General features: G+C 44.1%; 1 protein-coding gene across 1 annotated transcript in view; it reads right to left on the bottom strand.

Annotated features, from left to right (window-relative positions):
- Positions 1-12,976: 12,976 nt before the first annotated feature.
- Positions 12,977-17,691, bottom strand: part of LOC109932218 (growth factor receptor-bound protein 7-like) — a 63,584-nt gene continuing 58,869 nt past the window's right edge. The window contains exon 9 of the mRNA XM_048614431.1: positions 12,977-17,142. Coding sequence (XP_048470388.1) covers positions 16,996-17,142 — 147 coding nt within the window. The 3' untranslated portion in view covers positions 12,977-16,995. The remainder of the gene's footprint in view (positions 17,143-17,691) is intronic.

Below are 17,691 nucleotides of genomic sequence, written 5' to 3'. Positions count from 1 at the left end.
TTTGTAATACTATGCCTACATTTTCTCAGAGCAACACAGAGGTTTGCTTTGTCTGAGGCCCTGATGAAGCTGGTCATAAGGAACCAGCGTTGCTTCATGCTGCCCTTGGTCTTAAAGATTTTAATCTTTTAGTCTTTAAAGAGTGAATGTGATGTGTGCAAGTGCCCACAAATCTCTTTGCAAAATCATTTTCCAAAGGCTGTTAACTCTCATTCATCCAAAATCCTACTTCCCTGTTCAACAGAAAAGAACTTGGGTTGTGAATTCTTTCTGCTGAACTACAGTCAAATTTTCCATGCGATGACAAGTATTAGCACCCGCAACATGTTATAGAAAATAGCAGCTATTGTGTAGATTGTAGGAAATGACAGTCCTGCCAATATTATAAAGAGCAATTGCCCCTGAATTGGGAATAGCGATCAATGTGCAGTACATGTTATAGAGTACAACAGCCTCTGTCTATATTATGGAGAATAGCAGCCCCTATGTATGTGGCAGAGAATAGCAGTCTCTAAACACGCTGTAGAGAATTGCAGTCCTGTTTATAACAGAGTATAGTAGTTCTGTATATATTGTACAGTGTCGCAGTCTGTATATATTACAGAGAATAACACCCTCTAGCATGGTTTTGAAAATAGCAGTCCCTGTATATTGTGTAGAGCATAGCGGCCATGTGTATATCACAGAGAATAGCAGCCATGTGTATATTACAGAGAATATCAGCTTCTGTGTGTATTATCAAGAACAGTAACCCCCGTGTATTTACAGTGAATAGCAGTTCCTGTGTATTTTACACAGAATAGCAGCCCCTATACATATGATAAAGAATAGCAGTCTCTGTGCACAGTGCAAGTATTACATTGTTGATTCCTGGTGTCCTGTCTATTTCACTTAGAGTGTTGATGTTGCTGCATGGGACCCTGTGTGGACTGTCAGATTGTATAAACATGATCAATGAGGTGAGAGCTTGTCAGAAGAATGATGCTGAGCTGTGTTCTCTTGCTGATCTTCCAGACTAGTTACTGCATTGATCTGATCTCGAGCTTTGTGGGTGGAGTTGACCTGTGAATCATTGCAGTTAAATACATCTACAGGGTAGAATTTTCAACTCTGCAGTAAGGAGAGTTTTAGAACTGTGAGAAATAATACTGTTGTGTTGGGGGCTGTAAGCTGTTAAACCAACAATGCCCTCATTTAATAACAGAAACTTGTATTTACAATATAACTTTAACATTTTTGCTTTTTTTCATGATGGCATTGCTGACAAGGCCAGCACTTGCTGTCCATCCCTAATTTCCCTTGAGCTGAATGAGTTACTGGGTTATTTCAGAGGGTAGTTGAGAGTCAATCACATTGCTTTGGGTCTGGAGTCACATATAAGCCAGACAAGGCAAGAACAGCATTTTTCCCTAGACCACACGAACCAACCAAATTTTTAAAACAACAACCAACAGTGATTCCCCAGTCACCATTAGACCAGCTTTTAATTCCTGAGTTATTAATTCGCAACCTGCTGTGGCAGGATTCAAACCTGTACTGCCAGAACTTTAGCCCAGAGGCTCCCAATTACTAGCTCAGCGACATTACCAGATATCATTGTCTTCCTCAAACATAACAAAACAGCCCATGGCTTTCCACTGAAGTGGCGAAACATTGGTAAAAGGGCAGCTAGCTCAGTTAAAATGGTGTAGTGGGGTGTGTAGTTCATTTTGAGTGCGACATATATTTAAACAGTGCCTTCAACGTAACAAGACATCCAGATGTTTCACAGGAATACAGTAAAAGAAAATGTAACTCATATTAAATATGGAGATATTACATCAGGTGACAAAAATCTTGGTGAAAGCTGTGGGTTATAAGGAGAGTCTTTGAGGAGGAAGGCTGAGAGGTTTATGGTAGGGAATTCCAGGGCATTGTGACCACCACCTCTAGATTCATAGAAACCCTTCTGTGTGGAAGCAGGCCATTCGAGTCCACACAGAGCCTCCTACCCAGACCAACCCCATCCCTGTAACCCTGCATTCCCCATGGCTAATTCAGCCAGCCTGTACATCCCTGAACACTATGAGCAATTTAGCATGGCCAATCCACCTAACCTGCACATCTTTGGGCTGTGGGAGGAAACCAGAGCATCCAGCAGAAACCCAACACTGGGAGAACATGCATATCCACACAGACAGTCGCCCATGAGTAGAATTGAACCCGGGTCCGTGGTGCTGTGAGGCAGCAGTGCTAACCACTGAGCCACCGTGCCACCCCAACTCTGTAATTCTGATTGATTCTGATTAGGAAGCACAAGGAACCACCAACAGAAAAGCACTATATCTCAGAGGCTTATAGGACATGGGGAGATTAGGAGATAGAGGGATAAGGTGATGAAAGAACTGAAGATAAACCAGTCCAATATCCAGTCTGTGACATTAAAGGGACAATATCTAGTTTGTTTTGTAAAAGTGTGACATATGGAGTGTTTCTGGTTAAAGTGAAGAAAGGCAGTAACAGGCAATTGGTTTGGATCTCAGAGATGGTTACCAGAATGATCCCCAACCAGGGTGAATTTGATGACTACATGGTGGACTATGAAAATGCTGAGTGCAGCTCTCTCAGCTGAGTCAGTGTGTAATATCAGCGAAGGTCTGATTTGGTTGCAGATTTAGCAGAGAAGCAGTAAACTAACTTGTTAGGGAGGGGATGGTTAGTCATTTGTTGAAACCCAATTACCATTCAGTCTCATTGTGGTTGGTCCTGACCGTGTTCATGAAACTCATAACAGTCCCTTTTCCAAACTGAAAGGTTTCATATCTGCTTGGATCAATAGCAACACTTATACTCTGTTTCTCAGTGGCTGCTTCTCCCAACAGCTCCCTGTAACAGACTGAAAGCTCGCTGTTATTTTTAAGAACTTGTGAAACTGGTGGTCAGGCGTTTAATTGTGAGGTCAATTTGACAGAAGACAAGCCTCTTTCTGAATTCATCCCACCCTCTAAGAAGGCCATTATAACACTGCTAGTTGTGGGATCTTGCTGTGTGCAAATTGGCTGCTGTGTTTCCGACAGTGCAGCAGTGGGTGCAGAGTAAAGATACTTTATTGGCTGTAAAAGACTTTGGGAATCCAGTGATCATGATGCAAGCAGTAGAGATGCCGGTTTTTCTTTCTTCCAATCTGCATCTTTTTTCCAACCCTGCCTCCTTGCTTCTTAAATAAGTTGACCTAGTCACAGCCATTCCTCGTCAATCTATTGCAGACTTTAATAAGACCATAAGAAATAGGGTCATTGAGCCCATCACTCTACTCCACCATTCAATAAGGTCATGGCTGATCTGATGTAGCCATAATCTCACTTTTCTGCTGTCACCATAAGCCCTGACACCTTTGCAGAACAAGAATCTGTTAAACTCAATCCTGAAACTTAGCATCCCTACAGTGTGGAAGCAGGCCATTTGGCACATCAAGTCCACACCAGCCCTCCGAAGGGGATCCCACCCAGACCCAACCTCTCCCCTATCCCTGCATTTTCCACCCTAGACACTATTGGCAATTTAGCATGGCCAATCCACCTAGCCTGCACATCTTTGGACTGTGGGAGGAAACCAAACACCGGGAGAAAACCCACGCAGACACAGGGAGAACATGCAAACTCCACACAGACAGTCACAGGAATCCTGCTTTTTGTGGAAAAGAATTCCAAAAACTAACTCTCTGAGACAAGATATTCTTCCTTCTCTCTGTCTTATGTATGAGGCCTCTTAATAACTATGCCCCTTAATTCTAGATTCCCTATGAGGTGAAATAACCACTGTCAAGGCATATTGAATCTGACATCTCAATGAGATCACTTCTTGTTCTTCAAATTTCTCATGAGTATGGGCTCAAACTTCCTTCAATATAAACCTTGCTAGCTCTAGGAATCAGCCAAGTGCACCTTCTCTGAACTGTCTCCAATTCAAGTCTGTCCCTTCTTAAGTTAAGAAAACTGTACACAATATTCCAGGCCCGGTCTTATCAATGCCTTATGTATTGTAGAAAGATTTCCTTCCTTATGTACTCAATCCCTTCGAAATAAAAACTAACATTCTATTTACCCTCCCAATCATCTGCTATACCTGCATGCTGGGGTTTCATAATTCATGTACAAGGGGACCCAGATCTTTCTCCACTGCAGAATTTTGTAGCCTGAGATAATCCGAATAATGTTATGGTTTTTTATTCATTGAAAATGGACAAGTTTGCATTATTCCATATTATGCTCAATCCACCAAATTCTTGCCCACTGAGTTAACCCACCTATATTACTTTGCATCTCACTCACAATTTACTTTCCTACCTATCCTCATATCATCAGCAATATGGCCCCAAGAAAGTCAGTCCCTTTATCCAAGTCATTGATATGAAATATAAATAGTTGAGGCCCCAGCACTGATCCCATTATATCCAACTACTTACAGTTTGCAAAATTGAAAATGGCCCAGTTATCCCAAGCCAATTTTCTGTTCAATAGCCAATCTTCTATCCATGCAAATACATCAGCCCAACAACATGAGCCCTTTATATATAGGTGGCACCTTATCAAATGTTTTTTTGGAAATCCAAATGCACTACATTAATTAGTCTCCTTTAAAAGAATTCTAATAAATTTGTCAAACATAATTTCCCTTTCACGAAGCAACATTGGTTCTGACTAATTGTGTTAGTATTTTCTAAATGTCCTGCTATTACTATGAAGGGGAGGCGATGGCCTAGTGGCATTATCGCTGGACTATTAACCCAGAGACCCAGATAATGTTTGAATCCTGCCATGGCAGATGGTGGAACTTGAGTTCAATAAATATCTGGAATTAAGAATCTAATGATGACCGTGAATCCATTGACGCAGAAACCCATCTGGTTCACTAATGTCCCTTAGGGAAGGAAACTGCCATCCTTACCTGGTCTGGCCTACATGTGACTCCAGGCCCACTGCAATGTAGTTGACTCTTAAGTACCCTCTGGGCAATTAGGGATGGGCAATAAATGCTGGCCAATCAGCAATGCCCTCATCTCGTAAATGAATAAATAAAGGAAAAACTTCCTTAATAATGGATTCTAACACTTTCTCATTGATAGATGTTAGCTGAACTAGCCTATGGTGCCTTCCTTTCAGTCTCCCACAATTCTTGAGAAGTAGTTTCCAATCTGTCGGGCTTTTTCCAAAAACTAGTCAATTTTAAAAGATTATAACAAATAGATCCATCAACACTCTACAGGGCTTCCCAAAGTTGGATAGCAGCTTCGGTCAAAAGCTGAAATTTTGGGGTTGTGAGCTCTGAGGGAGCAATGGCTGCTGTATATCTCCACCCCTTGCATCCCCTGCTCTTAGAGGCCTTGTCCCCAGGCCCCAACTCCCAGCCCCTGCTCTCTCTGTTTTTAATTGAAGAGTTGTAATTTTCAAGCCTCAAAATTGGATCTCAGTGGGAAAACATTAGTTCATCAAATCAATGGGTCTTGTCTGCCTTAAGTCCCACTGGTTTTTCATTTCTTTTTGTCCAGTAATTCGGTTCCTCTTTCCTTTTGGCCTCTTGTTTTCTACTATTCTTTTCCAGGTTCTTCATTGTTAAGATAGAAAGAACATAATTGTTCAAAGCATCTGCCATTCCTTTGTTTCCTGTTATTAATTCCCCATGCTTATCCTCTAAAGACTAATACTCACTTTAGATACTCCTGTCCTTTGCATATACTTATCAAAGCTTTTATTGTTTTTATATTCCTTGCTAGCTTTCTCCCATACTCTTTATCCATAACTATCTCAAAACTTATAGAATTATGAACACTGTTCCCAAAATCCTCCTGCACAGTCATCAGGCCAGGCTCATTCCCCAATGCAAGGTCTAGTACAACCCCTTCCCTAGTTGGACATCTACATATTGATTCAATAAACCTTCCTGGATGCACCCAACAAATTCTGCCCCATCTAAGTCCCTGGCATTAAAGGTGTCCCAGTCAACACTGGGGAAGTTAAAATCATCCACTACAGCAAACCTGTTGTTTTACACCTTTCCATAGTCTGCTTACATATCTATTCCCCTATATCCCGCTGGCTATTGGGAGGCCTACAGTATAACCCCCTCGTAGTGATTGCACCTTTCTTGTTCCTGAGTCCTACCCTCCTGGCCTCACTGGACGAACCCTCCAAGATATCCTCACTTTGTGCAGCTATGATATTCTCCTTAATCAATAATACAACTCCCCACCCTTTTATATTCCTCTTTATCATGCCTGAAACATCTAAACCCTGGAATATTGAGCTGCTACTCCTACCCTTCTATCAACCAGGTTTCTGTAACGGCCACAACATCACCGTTCCATGGGCTAATCCAGGCTCTAAGTTCATCTACATTACCTGTTATATTCCTTGCATTAGGATAAGTACACTTCAGACCATTGGTCCCATCATCTTCATTAAACTGGCACAGGCTGTTCTTCTGATTAGACTTACTTGCCTTAACCTCTAATTTCTCTTCAATCAGTCCACATACTGACCTAATGCTCTGTCTATATAGAACCTCTACAGTGTGGAAACAGACTATTCAGCTGAACAAGTCTGCGCCTAATCCCTGAAGAGTATCCCATAAGCCTGCATTTCCCATGGCAAATGCACCTAACCTGCACATCCCCGAACACTATGGGCAATTTAGCATGGCCAATCCACCCTAACCTGCACATCTTTGGACTGTGAGAGGAAACCGGGGCACCCGGAGGAAACCCACGCAGACACAGGGAGAAAGTGTAGACTCCACAGAGACAGCTGCCTGAGGGTAGAATCGAAGCCGGGTCCCTGTTGCTATGAGGCAGCAGTGCTAAGCACAGAGTGACTGTACCACCCCCAAGCCACCGTGCCGCCCCACCAGAGGCTTTGAACATGTGAAAGTCACATGATGAGGAAACCAGTTTATCGTTTGCTTTTAAAATTCAGCAAGAGGTTGTTGGAAGAAAGAATTCCACGAATAGCCATTAAACAAGCTGCAAGTCATCTGAACAGCTAATAAACGGCAATCCTTTGCAAACAGGACCTCCCTAACAGAGGAAAGGACAGGATCCACCCCATCTTGCTCCAACTCCAAGTTCACCTGAGAACCAGCCTACTAGAAAGGTGACTACGAGAAACTTTTAAGTTTACTTAGAATCCTTCACTTTACAACATCTTCACTTTGATTTTAAAGCATCAGTTTCTTCTAAAACAAATTACAGGTCTGCCATTAAGGTGACTGAGTTAATTATAAAATGTAAAAATGTTTTTATTCTTTGTCTTATTTTCTCTGTGTGTGAGAGACTGCATGTGAGATGAATGAGTGAGATGTTGCATTTAAAAATGTAGGGCAACTGCTATAATAAAGAAAACATTTTTTACTTTAAAACGCATAAGATCTACTGCTGGAATTATTTGGTTGTAACACTTCAGGGTAAGGAAACATATTCCTCTTACATACAGTGATCACAGGCAGTAAAAAGAAATAAATTACTGTCTGTGACACCTTTGCTGAGTTATGAAATATCTCATTTAATGTGTGCTGCCACTATTTTACCATATTCCTTTTCAAACTACTTGCCCAGCCCACTTAACTCAACTCTGCATACCCTTGTAACATTGTTTATTTAACTTTAGGGCATTCATTTAAGAACCCACATGTCTCTCAAACTGTGTGCGAAATTCCACCATGTTATGACCACTGTTACTCAGAGAAACTTTTAGTGAGATCTTTACTTGATCTTGTCTCATTAATACAGTACAAGGTCCAAGATAACCAGTCCACAGTAGGTTCCAGAATGTAAATAAAAACCGAAAGAACTGCGGATGCTGTAAATCAGGAACAAAAACAGAAGTTGCTGGAAAAGCCCAGCAGGTCTGGCAGCGTCTGTGAAGGAAAAAACAGAGTTAAAGTTTCAGATCTGGTGGCCTGGTGGTTCTGAGGAAGGGTCACCAGACCTGAAACATTAACTCTGATTTTTCAATATATTGTTCAAAGAAATTGTCCCAATAACAGTGTCTGAATCCACCTTCCAGGTTACCCTTGCCCAACTGATGTGAAGAATAAGGTTAACCGTGATTACTGTGGTTATCTTTCCAGCCAGCCCCATTATTTTTTGATGTACAATCTGTTCTGCAGCCTTTGTGTAATGACATGTCACATGTTCACCCTCACAATCTGACCCTACAGTCTCCAGCCTGGCTCTATCAGCAGCACCGTCCCAGGTATCCTTTCTCCATCCAATGAACTATCTCATTCATCTCCACAGGGTCAACGTGAAGATTTTGTAAAATCAAGAATAAAATACAGTGCTTCTGCTATCAGAGTAGCAAAGTAAGTTTATTTTAAATCATTTGGAACACAAACCAATCTTTTGTAGAAAAATACATGAACGGTTTACTGGCCTTCTACACAGTATCAGGGAAATGAGAGAAAAGTAAATGGCATCACCATTAAAGGAAATTAGTAATGAAATTATCAGTAAAATTTAATTTATTCCAAAATTCCTGAAAAGTGAATTAAAGGAAATGACAATATTTGGATCAAATGGGAGATTACTGAGACAAACCCATCATTAAAGTAATTACATCACCACGCACAGCAGTAAGTCACTTCTCCAGTCACTTTAAACAGTAAATATTTCCCTCAATAAAGTCTCCAGACTTGCTCAAAAAAGGAATCTAATGATTTCAGTGAAAGAAAAATGCTCACACTTTATCTTATTTCTATTTCTTTCATAAGTTCTGGTTTATGATATGTTTCATTCTAAACTTTACACTGGCTCTCAGTGTTGGAAGGTTCCAAGGATAGAATTGGGTGCTTCTATGTAACCCTTGGAGTTAGCACAGAATCTGTGGGCTCCACCTGGTGAATTATGAATTTTTCAAATGTGTCAAATATTTCCTTCCAATGTGCTGAATCTCATGCTCTGGTGTTGTCTGCACTGTGTGATTGCATTCAGTGACTGGCAATGTCAGTGAACTCTGCAATCACAGGGAATGTTTACCTGAGTGTACAAAGCTGGAGGTAAGAGTCTGTGCAAACAGGGACAGAACTGGGGAAATCACAGACAGTACGCTAGTCAGCACTCCCCTGAGGTCCACCATTACTAAATCTCCCATTATCAACATCTTGTAGGTTACCATTGACTAGAAACTGAACTGAACGAGCCATATAAAACAGTGGATATGAGAGCAGATCAGGAGCTGGGAATTCTGCAGTCAGTAACTCACCTCCTGACTCCCCAAAGCCTGCCCACTATCCACAAGGAACAAGGAGTGTGATGGAATACTCCCTACTTGCCTGGATAAGTGCGGCTCCAACAACATTCAAGAAGCTCAACACCATCCAGGACAAAGCAGACTCCACTTGATTGGCACCACATCTACTAGCTTAAACATTAGTTCTCTTCAACATCAACACGAGGTAGCAGCAGTCTGTATTATCTACAAGATGCACTGCAGTAATTCATCAAGCCTCCTCTTCAAGCACTTTCTCAATTCAAAACCACTTCCTTCAGTGTCACTGGGTCAAAATCCTGGAACTCCCTCCCTAAGTGTGTTGTGGGGCTTCCTACAGCACATGGACTGCAGCGGTTCAAGAAAGCAGCTCCCCACCACCTTTGGCAGGGTGATTGGCAAAGGGGAATGAATTCTGACCCAACCAACACGACACACATTTCTTGAACAAATCATGTTAGCAACAACTCTGATACTAATAGCTCTGCTCGTTAACTTTAGATCCTTGGATTCAATCCCTTCAGTTCATTCCCCACTCAACTAGCATTTGGGTAACATCTGTCCACAAGTCTCGCTAAACAGGACCCGATCTCAGGATAGATACTCACGGGAAGAAAGTCCCCACTGCGGCCGTGGTTGTGCTTTATTGGTTAAGAATGTCGCCTGACATGGAAACAAGGGACGGAGTTACAGCATTGGATCGCAAAGAGCACGTGACATTGTCTTGTCCTGGATTCTAAAACTTCCTTTTCGTCCACTTCTTTTCCGATAACAATTTTCACCCATTTTCAATCTTCTCATCTCTGTGATCTATTACAAAGCTGTTAATTATGAATTAATCAGACTTTGTTGTGGAATTTTCTTTTTGAAAGGACTTTCTTGTCCAAAGGCTAAGCAGCTGAACAGGCTGGCACTGAGAGAGAGGCACTGCTGTGGTAATCGATGGTGAGTGGAGGCAAAACCCTTTATCTTGAATTCAAATTTAAATTATGTTTTATAAAATAACATCACATAAGCATCTTTCCTATTATTGACCCTGCAGTCTTGGCAGTACTATGGTGGGATGTCAACACGTATCAACATTCACTCTGACTCCCTGTAGTAGAGAGATTTGGAGACCAATGAGCCACAAGTAACCAGAAGGTCAGGGGTCACTGCCACAGCCTCTGGTAGCTGCAGCTGTTAAACTCATCATCAGCTGGAAAGATTCTGTCACTCTCTAAGCTAAGAAGCCTTGGTTTCCACAACTTTATACAATTGTTCATTAAACAGTCTGCCTGACAGACAGTGTGCCACATTGACTGCACTCTGAATAAAGACAACACCCACAGAACTGCCCATACCCTCAGCTCTGAAACATGAGAACCCCTGACTTGATCAACATTTGTTTCAGGTGGGCTCTTGCTCCTGAGATCAGATTTTCAGATGTAGCAAAACAAAGTCAATTCTCTGGTGAAATAGTTAGAATTTGTTGAGAGGTTTAGAAATAAATTCTCCTCCCTGAGAGTTCCTAAACCTTTCCCGTTTCTCATTGTGGATTTTTACAGTTTTATTAAAAATGGGCAAATATCCCGATTCATTCCTGCACCTGATGTGCTTTTATGAGTCGACAATTTAAATTTTAATATTCAGAGGAAAAAGTGGACAGAATCTTGTGTAGTTTTTGGCATGTTTCGTGTCATGTTTTGCTGAAGTGAAATTTGCTGTGAGGCCAGACAAGCTTGCTCACTGAATCTTACCAAACTTCCTGCTTAAATTGCCATTGCTGACCCAATGGTGAATATCACGTTATCATTCCATCCCATGTTACCACACACTATTCCCAGAAGAACTCATCATTCACTAGACACCCACCACCAGACCAGGATGGCTTATGGCTGTACTATCTTCTAGAGCCCACGTGCACTGGAAGCAGCACTGGCATCTGCCCTGCTTGTGACTGGTGACTGGATGGAGATGTCCAACTAGAAACCTGGCACAGAGGTTCTCCAACAGGGATCTGGATACCCTGGTTGATGGGGTCTGTACAGGAGGGCTATCCACTTCCTGGAGGGCAGACTGTGCCACCAGATCAGAGACTACCACGTGGTCTGTGCCTTGTGCAGAGTTTGGGGGACGAGGTGGCAGTGCTGGATGGAGGTCAATATCCCCAATTTGCTCTCTGCTACCTCATACTCTTATATCAACCACTGCATCTACCTCCCAGCATGGCTTCTGCTCTGACAGCCCCCTCTGCTACATTCCCCCACACCGCCATCCCCCACAGCCCTGTCCACACACCCCCCCAACCCCTGTCCTCCACACCACCCTCCCAGTACCCTCTACACCCAACATCTTTTCTTGTTTGCTCTAGTTATCCATCTTCCTCCCACACCACTCAACCCAACATCCCTCCACAATAGCTCCTCAATCCCTCGGAATACCTCGACATCCTTCCCTCACATGCACCAGCCTCCCACCTGGGTCTCACTAATTTATGCCCTTTATGTCATTACAGGAGGGGACCTCCCACAATGGAGATGGGGCTGGGGGCTATGCTGGGGCTGGGGGAATGCCTGATCCCTGAATCCTCACCCTGCACAAGGAGATAAACCACCAGCTGGGCTGACCACACCTCCACCCCCATTCCCCTAAGACGCCTCTACACCCCACCAGCGGCAGCATTGAAACATCATGGGGCTCGAGAGGCGAGGGGAGTGTAAGGGGATCTCCCAGCCTCCCACAGTTCCACAGTCGGGTAAGGGAGAATCGCTCCAGGTAACTCACACTTGGAGGAGGTTCTGGCTCAGCCTGTGGTCCAGGAGATGATGAATCTTTTTGGGGGTTTGTAAGGCAGGGGCTCGAGGCACCATGGCTCTGTGTGTCTGCCTGCTCTGACAGGTTGCTGACTGCGATGGACAGAAAGGCCCACCTCCTAGCATGCATGCTGCAGACTCTCGCCCACATGTCCTCAGGGCCAGGGGAGGCTGGAGATCCTTGACTACTGCCAGGTGCCCCGTCCTCACAAGGAAACAGGGAACTGCCAAGAGGTAAACATCATTCCCGCCAGAATTACCCCACCAAATTGTCATAACCAACGGGCTGCTCTCTGGAGAAGACTCCCTCCACCTAATCTGTACAACAGGGGGTCTCAGTGGGAGGAGACAAAAGCTCTTGTGAGGCCAGTTGAGAATGTTATCAGTTGACATGTAGATAGTTTGAATTTCTGACAAAGATTTGTTTTCACTGTCTATGCGGTTGTTGTGCCTCTGTAGAGAGTTTACAAGCTCTGTCGTGCCTTGTGCCCTCACTTTTTACACCCTCCGGATGAGAAATGGTGGGGGCTATACAGTGAGTATTAACCAGATTGTGTGGGAGCAGGTGTGGCCATGGCTGACTCTGATACTTTCGGTCCCTCTGTCCTTCAGCACTGCCCACTGCTGGGCTGGTTGTGTGCAGGGGACTGTCTCACTGAGGTGATGGCCTGGAGGAGGCAGTGCCAGGAAGGTGCAACACACAGAGAGGGTCAATGCAGGATGATGACCATGGTGTTCCCAGTCTGCAGCTTTCATATGTTTGTGGCCATTGCTCATCCCCTGAGAATGCTCAGGCCTCTCTCTCACCCTCGGCTCCCTCACACCCCGCACTGGGTCCCAACTCCCCCCTTCCTTGCCCTTGGCTCCCTTACCCCTCTCTCACCCTCGGCTCCCTCACACCCCCACACCTTCACTCCCAACCCCCTCTCTTGCCCTTGGCTCTCTTGTCCTTCCCTCGATCTCAGCTCCCTGGCACCCCCCTCGATCTTAGCTCCCTAGCACGTGTGTCCCCCTCCCCAAACTCAGCTCCCTTGCTCCTTGCACCCTGTGTGCTTCCAGGTGGAAATGCCAGCGAGTGGCTTTGTCATTGGCATGACTGTGACCTGTTGCCTGGGGCACAAAGGCACAGTCATGCCAGGCAAACACTTGGGGCTAGTATGGGAGGTTACTCTGACTATCTATTGTCAATCTGCTCTGACCGATGAGCCCCTCCTGCAATTGGCTGTGGCCCGCTCCCCTAAGCCTTTCAGGCACGTCTCACTCCTCACGGTGGATACAGGGTGACTGTGCAATTGCAGCTGCCACTTGACACTGACTGGGCACAGCTCACAGCACTGCCATCTGCCTGGATGTGAGACTGCACCAACTGCCATTGCATTGCATGCCAGGGCAGGGCAGGAGCTTGACAGAGTAAAGGCTGAGAGGATATTTTCCCTCATGGGAGAGCCTATGACCAGGGAGCATAGTCTCAGAATAAAGGGGCACCAATTTAAGACTGAGTTAAGGAGGAATTTCTTCTCTCAGAAGGTTGAGAATCTTTGGAACTCCTTGCCACAGAGAGCTGTGGAGGGCAGAGTCCATCTGTATATTTAAGGCTAAGATCAATAAATTCTTGATAAGTGGAGCTTTCAAGGGGGAAAGAAAGTGGATGTGAGGAGTGTCAGATCAGCCACGATAATTTGAATGGCGAAGCAGGCTCAAGGGGCTGAATGGCCTACTTTTGTTCGTTTTTCTTATGGTCTGTTATGGTATTGTGGCATGGCAGGGTATGGCAGGGCATGGCAAGACAGGGTAAGGCATGCTACAACTATGCCAGTAGGCACCAGGTGAGTGTGCACCAAGAGATCAAGGAGGCAGGCCCTAGTAAGCAGCTTGATCCACACCATGGACCTGCTGCTTCTCCTGTGTTGCAGCTGTTCCACAAGTGTAGGATTCCAGGGTGCAATGCCAGGGCAGTGTGTGAAAGGTGGCAATGGCTTTGTGAAAGTGTGGTGTAAGTGCATGTGGTGAAAGAGTGTGCATGGATGGTCATGGGTCATGGGTCATGACCTGTACTTGCCTATGGGGAATGTGAACGTTGTTTGGAGCTGTCAAGTTGCTGTTCTAGTCTCCATGTCAAGCTTTCTGATGTTTGAGTTTGTATGGCTATGCAACCTGTGGCAAGTCGGGTTGTTAAGAAACAATAAAGAACATTAATTGGGAACTCATCACTCCCTGGCAACAATCTTGCCATTATTCTTGAGCAAACTGTATAAACTTTAGTTCGGCCACATTTGGAGTATTCTGTGCAGTTCTGGTCGCCATACTATAGGAAGGACGTGGAGGCTTTGGAAAGGGTGCAGAAGACATTTACCAAGATAATGCCTGGATTGGAGTTTATTAGCTATAAGGAGAGGTTGGATAAATTTGGAGTGTTCTCACTACAATGTCAGAGGCTGAGGGGTGACCTGAGAGAACGATGTAAAATTATGAGAGGCATGGATAGGGTGGATAGGCATAGCCCTTTTCTCAAAGTGGAAATGTCGAATACTAGGGTCATAGCTTTAAGGTGAGAGGGGGCTAAGTTTAAAGGAGATGTGTGAGGCAAGGATTTTACTCAAAGGGTGGTAGGTGCCTGGAACACGGTGCCATGGGAGGTGGTAGAAGCAGATATGATAGTCATGTTTAAGAGGCATTTAGACCGACACATGAACTGATAGGGAATAGAGAGCTACAGAGCATATGCAGGCAGATGGGATTAGCTTCGAATGGCATCATGGCCAGTACAGACATGGTGGGCCAAAGGGCCTGTTCCTGTGCTGTACTGTTTTATATTCTATGTTTAAACTGGGGATGTTGTGTTGGGATGGGCAAGCATTTTACCCAGTTCTGACAAATATCTCACCATGGCCCATATCATTCAGTCAGGGTCTGCTCTGTGGCTGTGCTGTTTTTGTGTTTACGCTGATTTTGATACTGATCCCATCGTGATATTGATAATGGTCTTAGCTTTCAGTCTAGTGAACAGAAGGAGGGAGCTCCCAGCTTCTGTTTACTGGGCGCCACAGAATGTTATGTTTCTGTTGTTCCTGCTTCTCTGAAATAAAAACAGGCTGCAGGCAGGTGACGAAATATAGACCATTCTCTACATTAGCTCATTAGAACTACTGAAAATAAAACTGCCCTCCTGCGATGTAAAGTCTCAGTCGTTGATTATTGGAAACAAATTACAGTTCTGACAATATCAGAGAATAATAAATTACATTAAAAACTCTGCCACTGTCTGAGTTTTCACTTTGGCCCAGACCAGGCTTGAATGAAGCTCATTGAAAGGATTAACCAGTGATAATGCTCCACATGCCTTTGTTTAATTGCTCTGGTCACAATGCGGAGATATCTTTAACTAACTCACAGGGAAACCTATACAATCAGAGAAACATGTTAATGTCACTGAAGTAATAACTCAGAGACTCATTAATGTCCAATGATAGCTGGTGGAACTTAATTTATAGAAGAAAAGTGACATTTAGTCCATGAAATTATTATCAATAAAACCCATCTGGTTCACTAAAGCACATTGCAGAAGTAAATGTGCCATCCTTACCCAGCTAATGCAACCCACAACAAAGTGACTGGCTCTTATCTACCCAATGAAAAGGTCTAGCTAGCAACTCAGTCAGGGCCAATTAGTGAGGGACAATAAATGCTGGTTTTCCCACTGACCCCCACATCCCTACCCACAGAGGCTGCATCTGACTGAAGGTCAGACTGGTGCCATTTACAGCTCACACTTCTGATAAAAATCATCTGTGACAGTAAAGATATTTAAATTACTTAAATGTGAAGATTCAAATAATCTGTAAGAGTACATATAGTGTTATATTAAAGCTCCTTTAACATTATGCAGTGTAGAGAACTAGATACAAGTAATCTATAGCACAGGGTAAAATTGATCAATCCTGCTCACTGTCTTTGAGCCCAATCCCCACCAGTGCTCACTTTCTCTTCACAACTCCAGTTCCACAATCACTGGCCCCAGTCACGCACTCCTCCACTCCAAACACACTGTTCCGCTTTTACCCCTCATCATCCCCATCTTAGTTCTAGCCCCTGGTCACACTCACCCTCAGTCTCTCGCTGCTGCATCCTTTGGGGAATACATTGCTCTGGTCGATAGTCGTTAGGCTCTGTTTATATGGCTAATCACAGGAGCTGTGTGTAAGAGAGATCCATGTAATATTTATAGCATTTTTGATTTTTTAGTGTTGATTGCATTAATTAAACAAAGCTGTTTCTGTTTTACAGGTAAGAGTGTTCTGCAGGTAGAAAGAATTTACTCCCACTTGGTATTGTACAGCCTGTGTATGTATATCAGTGACTGCTCTTGACGTGTTTGGACAAGCCTCTGGGATATGGATTTGATCATGTGATTTACATGACTGACACACGGCATGAGATATTGTGTGTCGTGTGCTTTCCACTGGGGCAGTTACACACATTACTGTTAAACACATGAGAACTGGTCTCACACTGGTCTCTCTCTCTGGAGACTTCTATCGTTTCACCCTCTATCCCAAGAGACAATTCTGATTAAATAATGTTTCTATTTACCACAACATATTTTTCTACCCTAAAAGCAGTGTTTGTCCTGTGATCCTAAATCACAAAACCTTTCTGAAAGGATCAACCCGTGATCTCCATGACTTTCAGATTGAGGAACCGCCTGGATATTCAGGAAGGTGAGATCTGAAATCATTTCAAAAAATTGTGAAATTCTTCAAAAAGTCGCTAAGAAATTGAACGACAGGTAAGAATGAGATTTTCCTTCACATCCACTGTAACCATACCCTAGGTGAACTCTGCAGATTAACTAGTAAATCACCAAGAGCACAGGTTAAGGAACCAGTGCTGCGTAGCAAGTGCATGAATAGGGCAGGTACACAAGGCAGTGTTTGATGGTGGGCAAGGAAAGGCCGTGGTTACAGTGGCACACGGGTACAGTAATGTTTCAGGCTGCATGGTAACACGCCTCTGTTGATCTGATAGAAGTCCACCAGCTGAATGAGGTCGGTGAATTTGGTCTGCCCGGTATCCACAGTGAAGTAAGTTTGACCATCCTCCTCGCACTAACCAAGAGAAAGAAAACAGACATTTAAACACCGCTCCAAAGGCCATGCTACTTTCTGCAGAGCTATTGGTTGATCTCCCTGCCTAGCTTGGACCAACAATATGGCCAGGCTGACCAATCTCCTGTCAACTTCAGCCTGATTGGCTGGATTCTTCCCTCCCACCCCCACCCCGGGCAAAAACTGCCCAACACTGTCTGTGAACACACTCAGTGAGGACACAAACAAAGCATGCCAGGCCGAATATACAGAACTCACAACAATCTAATTTAATTCTCAAATAATCAGAGCTAACTCCAAATATTCTATCTCAGTCCCCAACATTGAACATTGTAGGTTTTCACCTTCTTTCCTGCAGACTGACTGCTTTTGTGGTTAAATCCCACACACACTGAGTCTCACTGGGGAACGGCCCCACACACACTGACTCTCACTGGGGTACGGCCCCACACACACTGACTCTCACTGGGGTACGGTCCCACACACACTGACTCTCACTGGGGTACAGTCCCACACACACTGACTCTCACTGGGGTACGGTCCCACACA

Source organism: Rhincodon typus, chromosome 30 (genome assembly GCF_021869965.1).
Source record: "Rhincodon typus isolate 14 chromosome 30, sRhiTyp1.1, whole genome shotgun sequence".
NCBI lineage: Eukaryota > Metazoa > Chordata > Chondrichthyes > Orectolobiformes > Rhincodontidae > Rhincodon > Rhincodon typus.
This window is presented reverse-complemented; position numbering and strand designations above follow the sequence as displayed.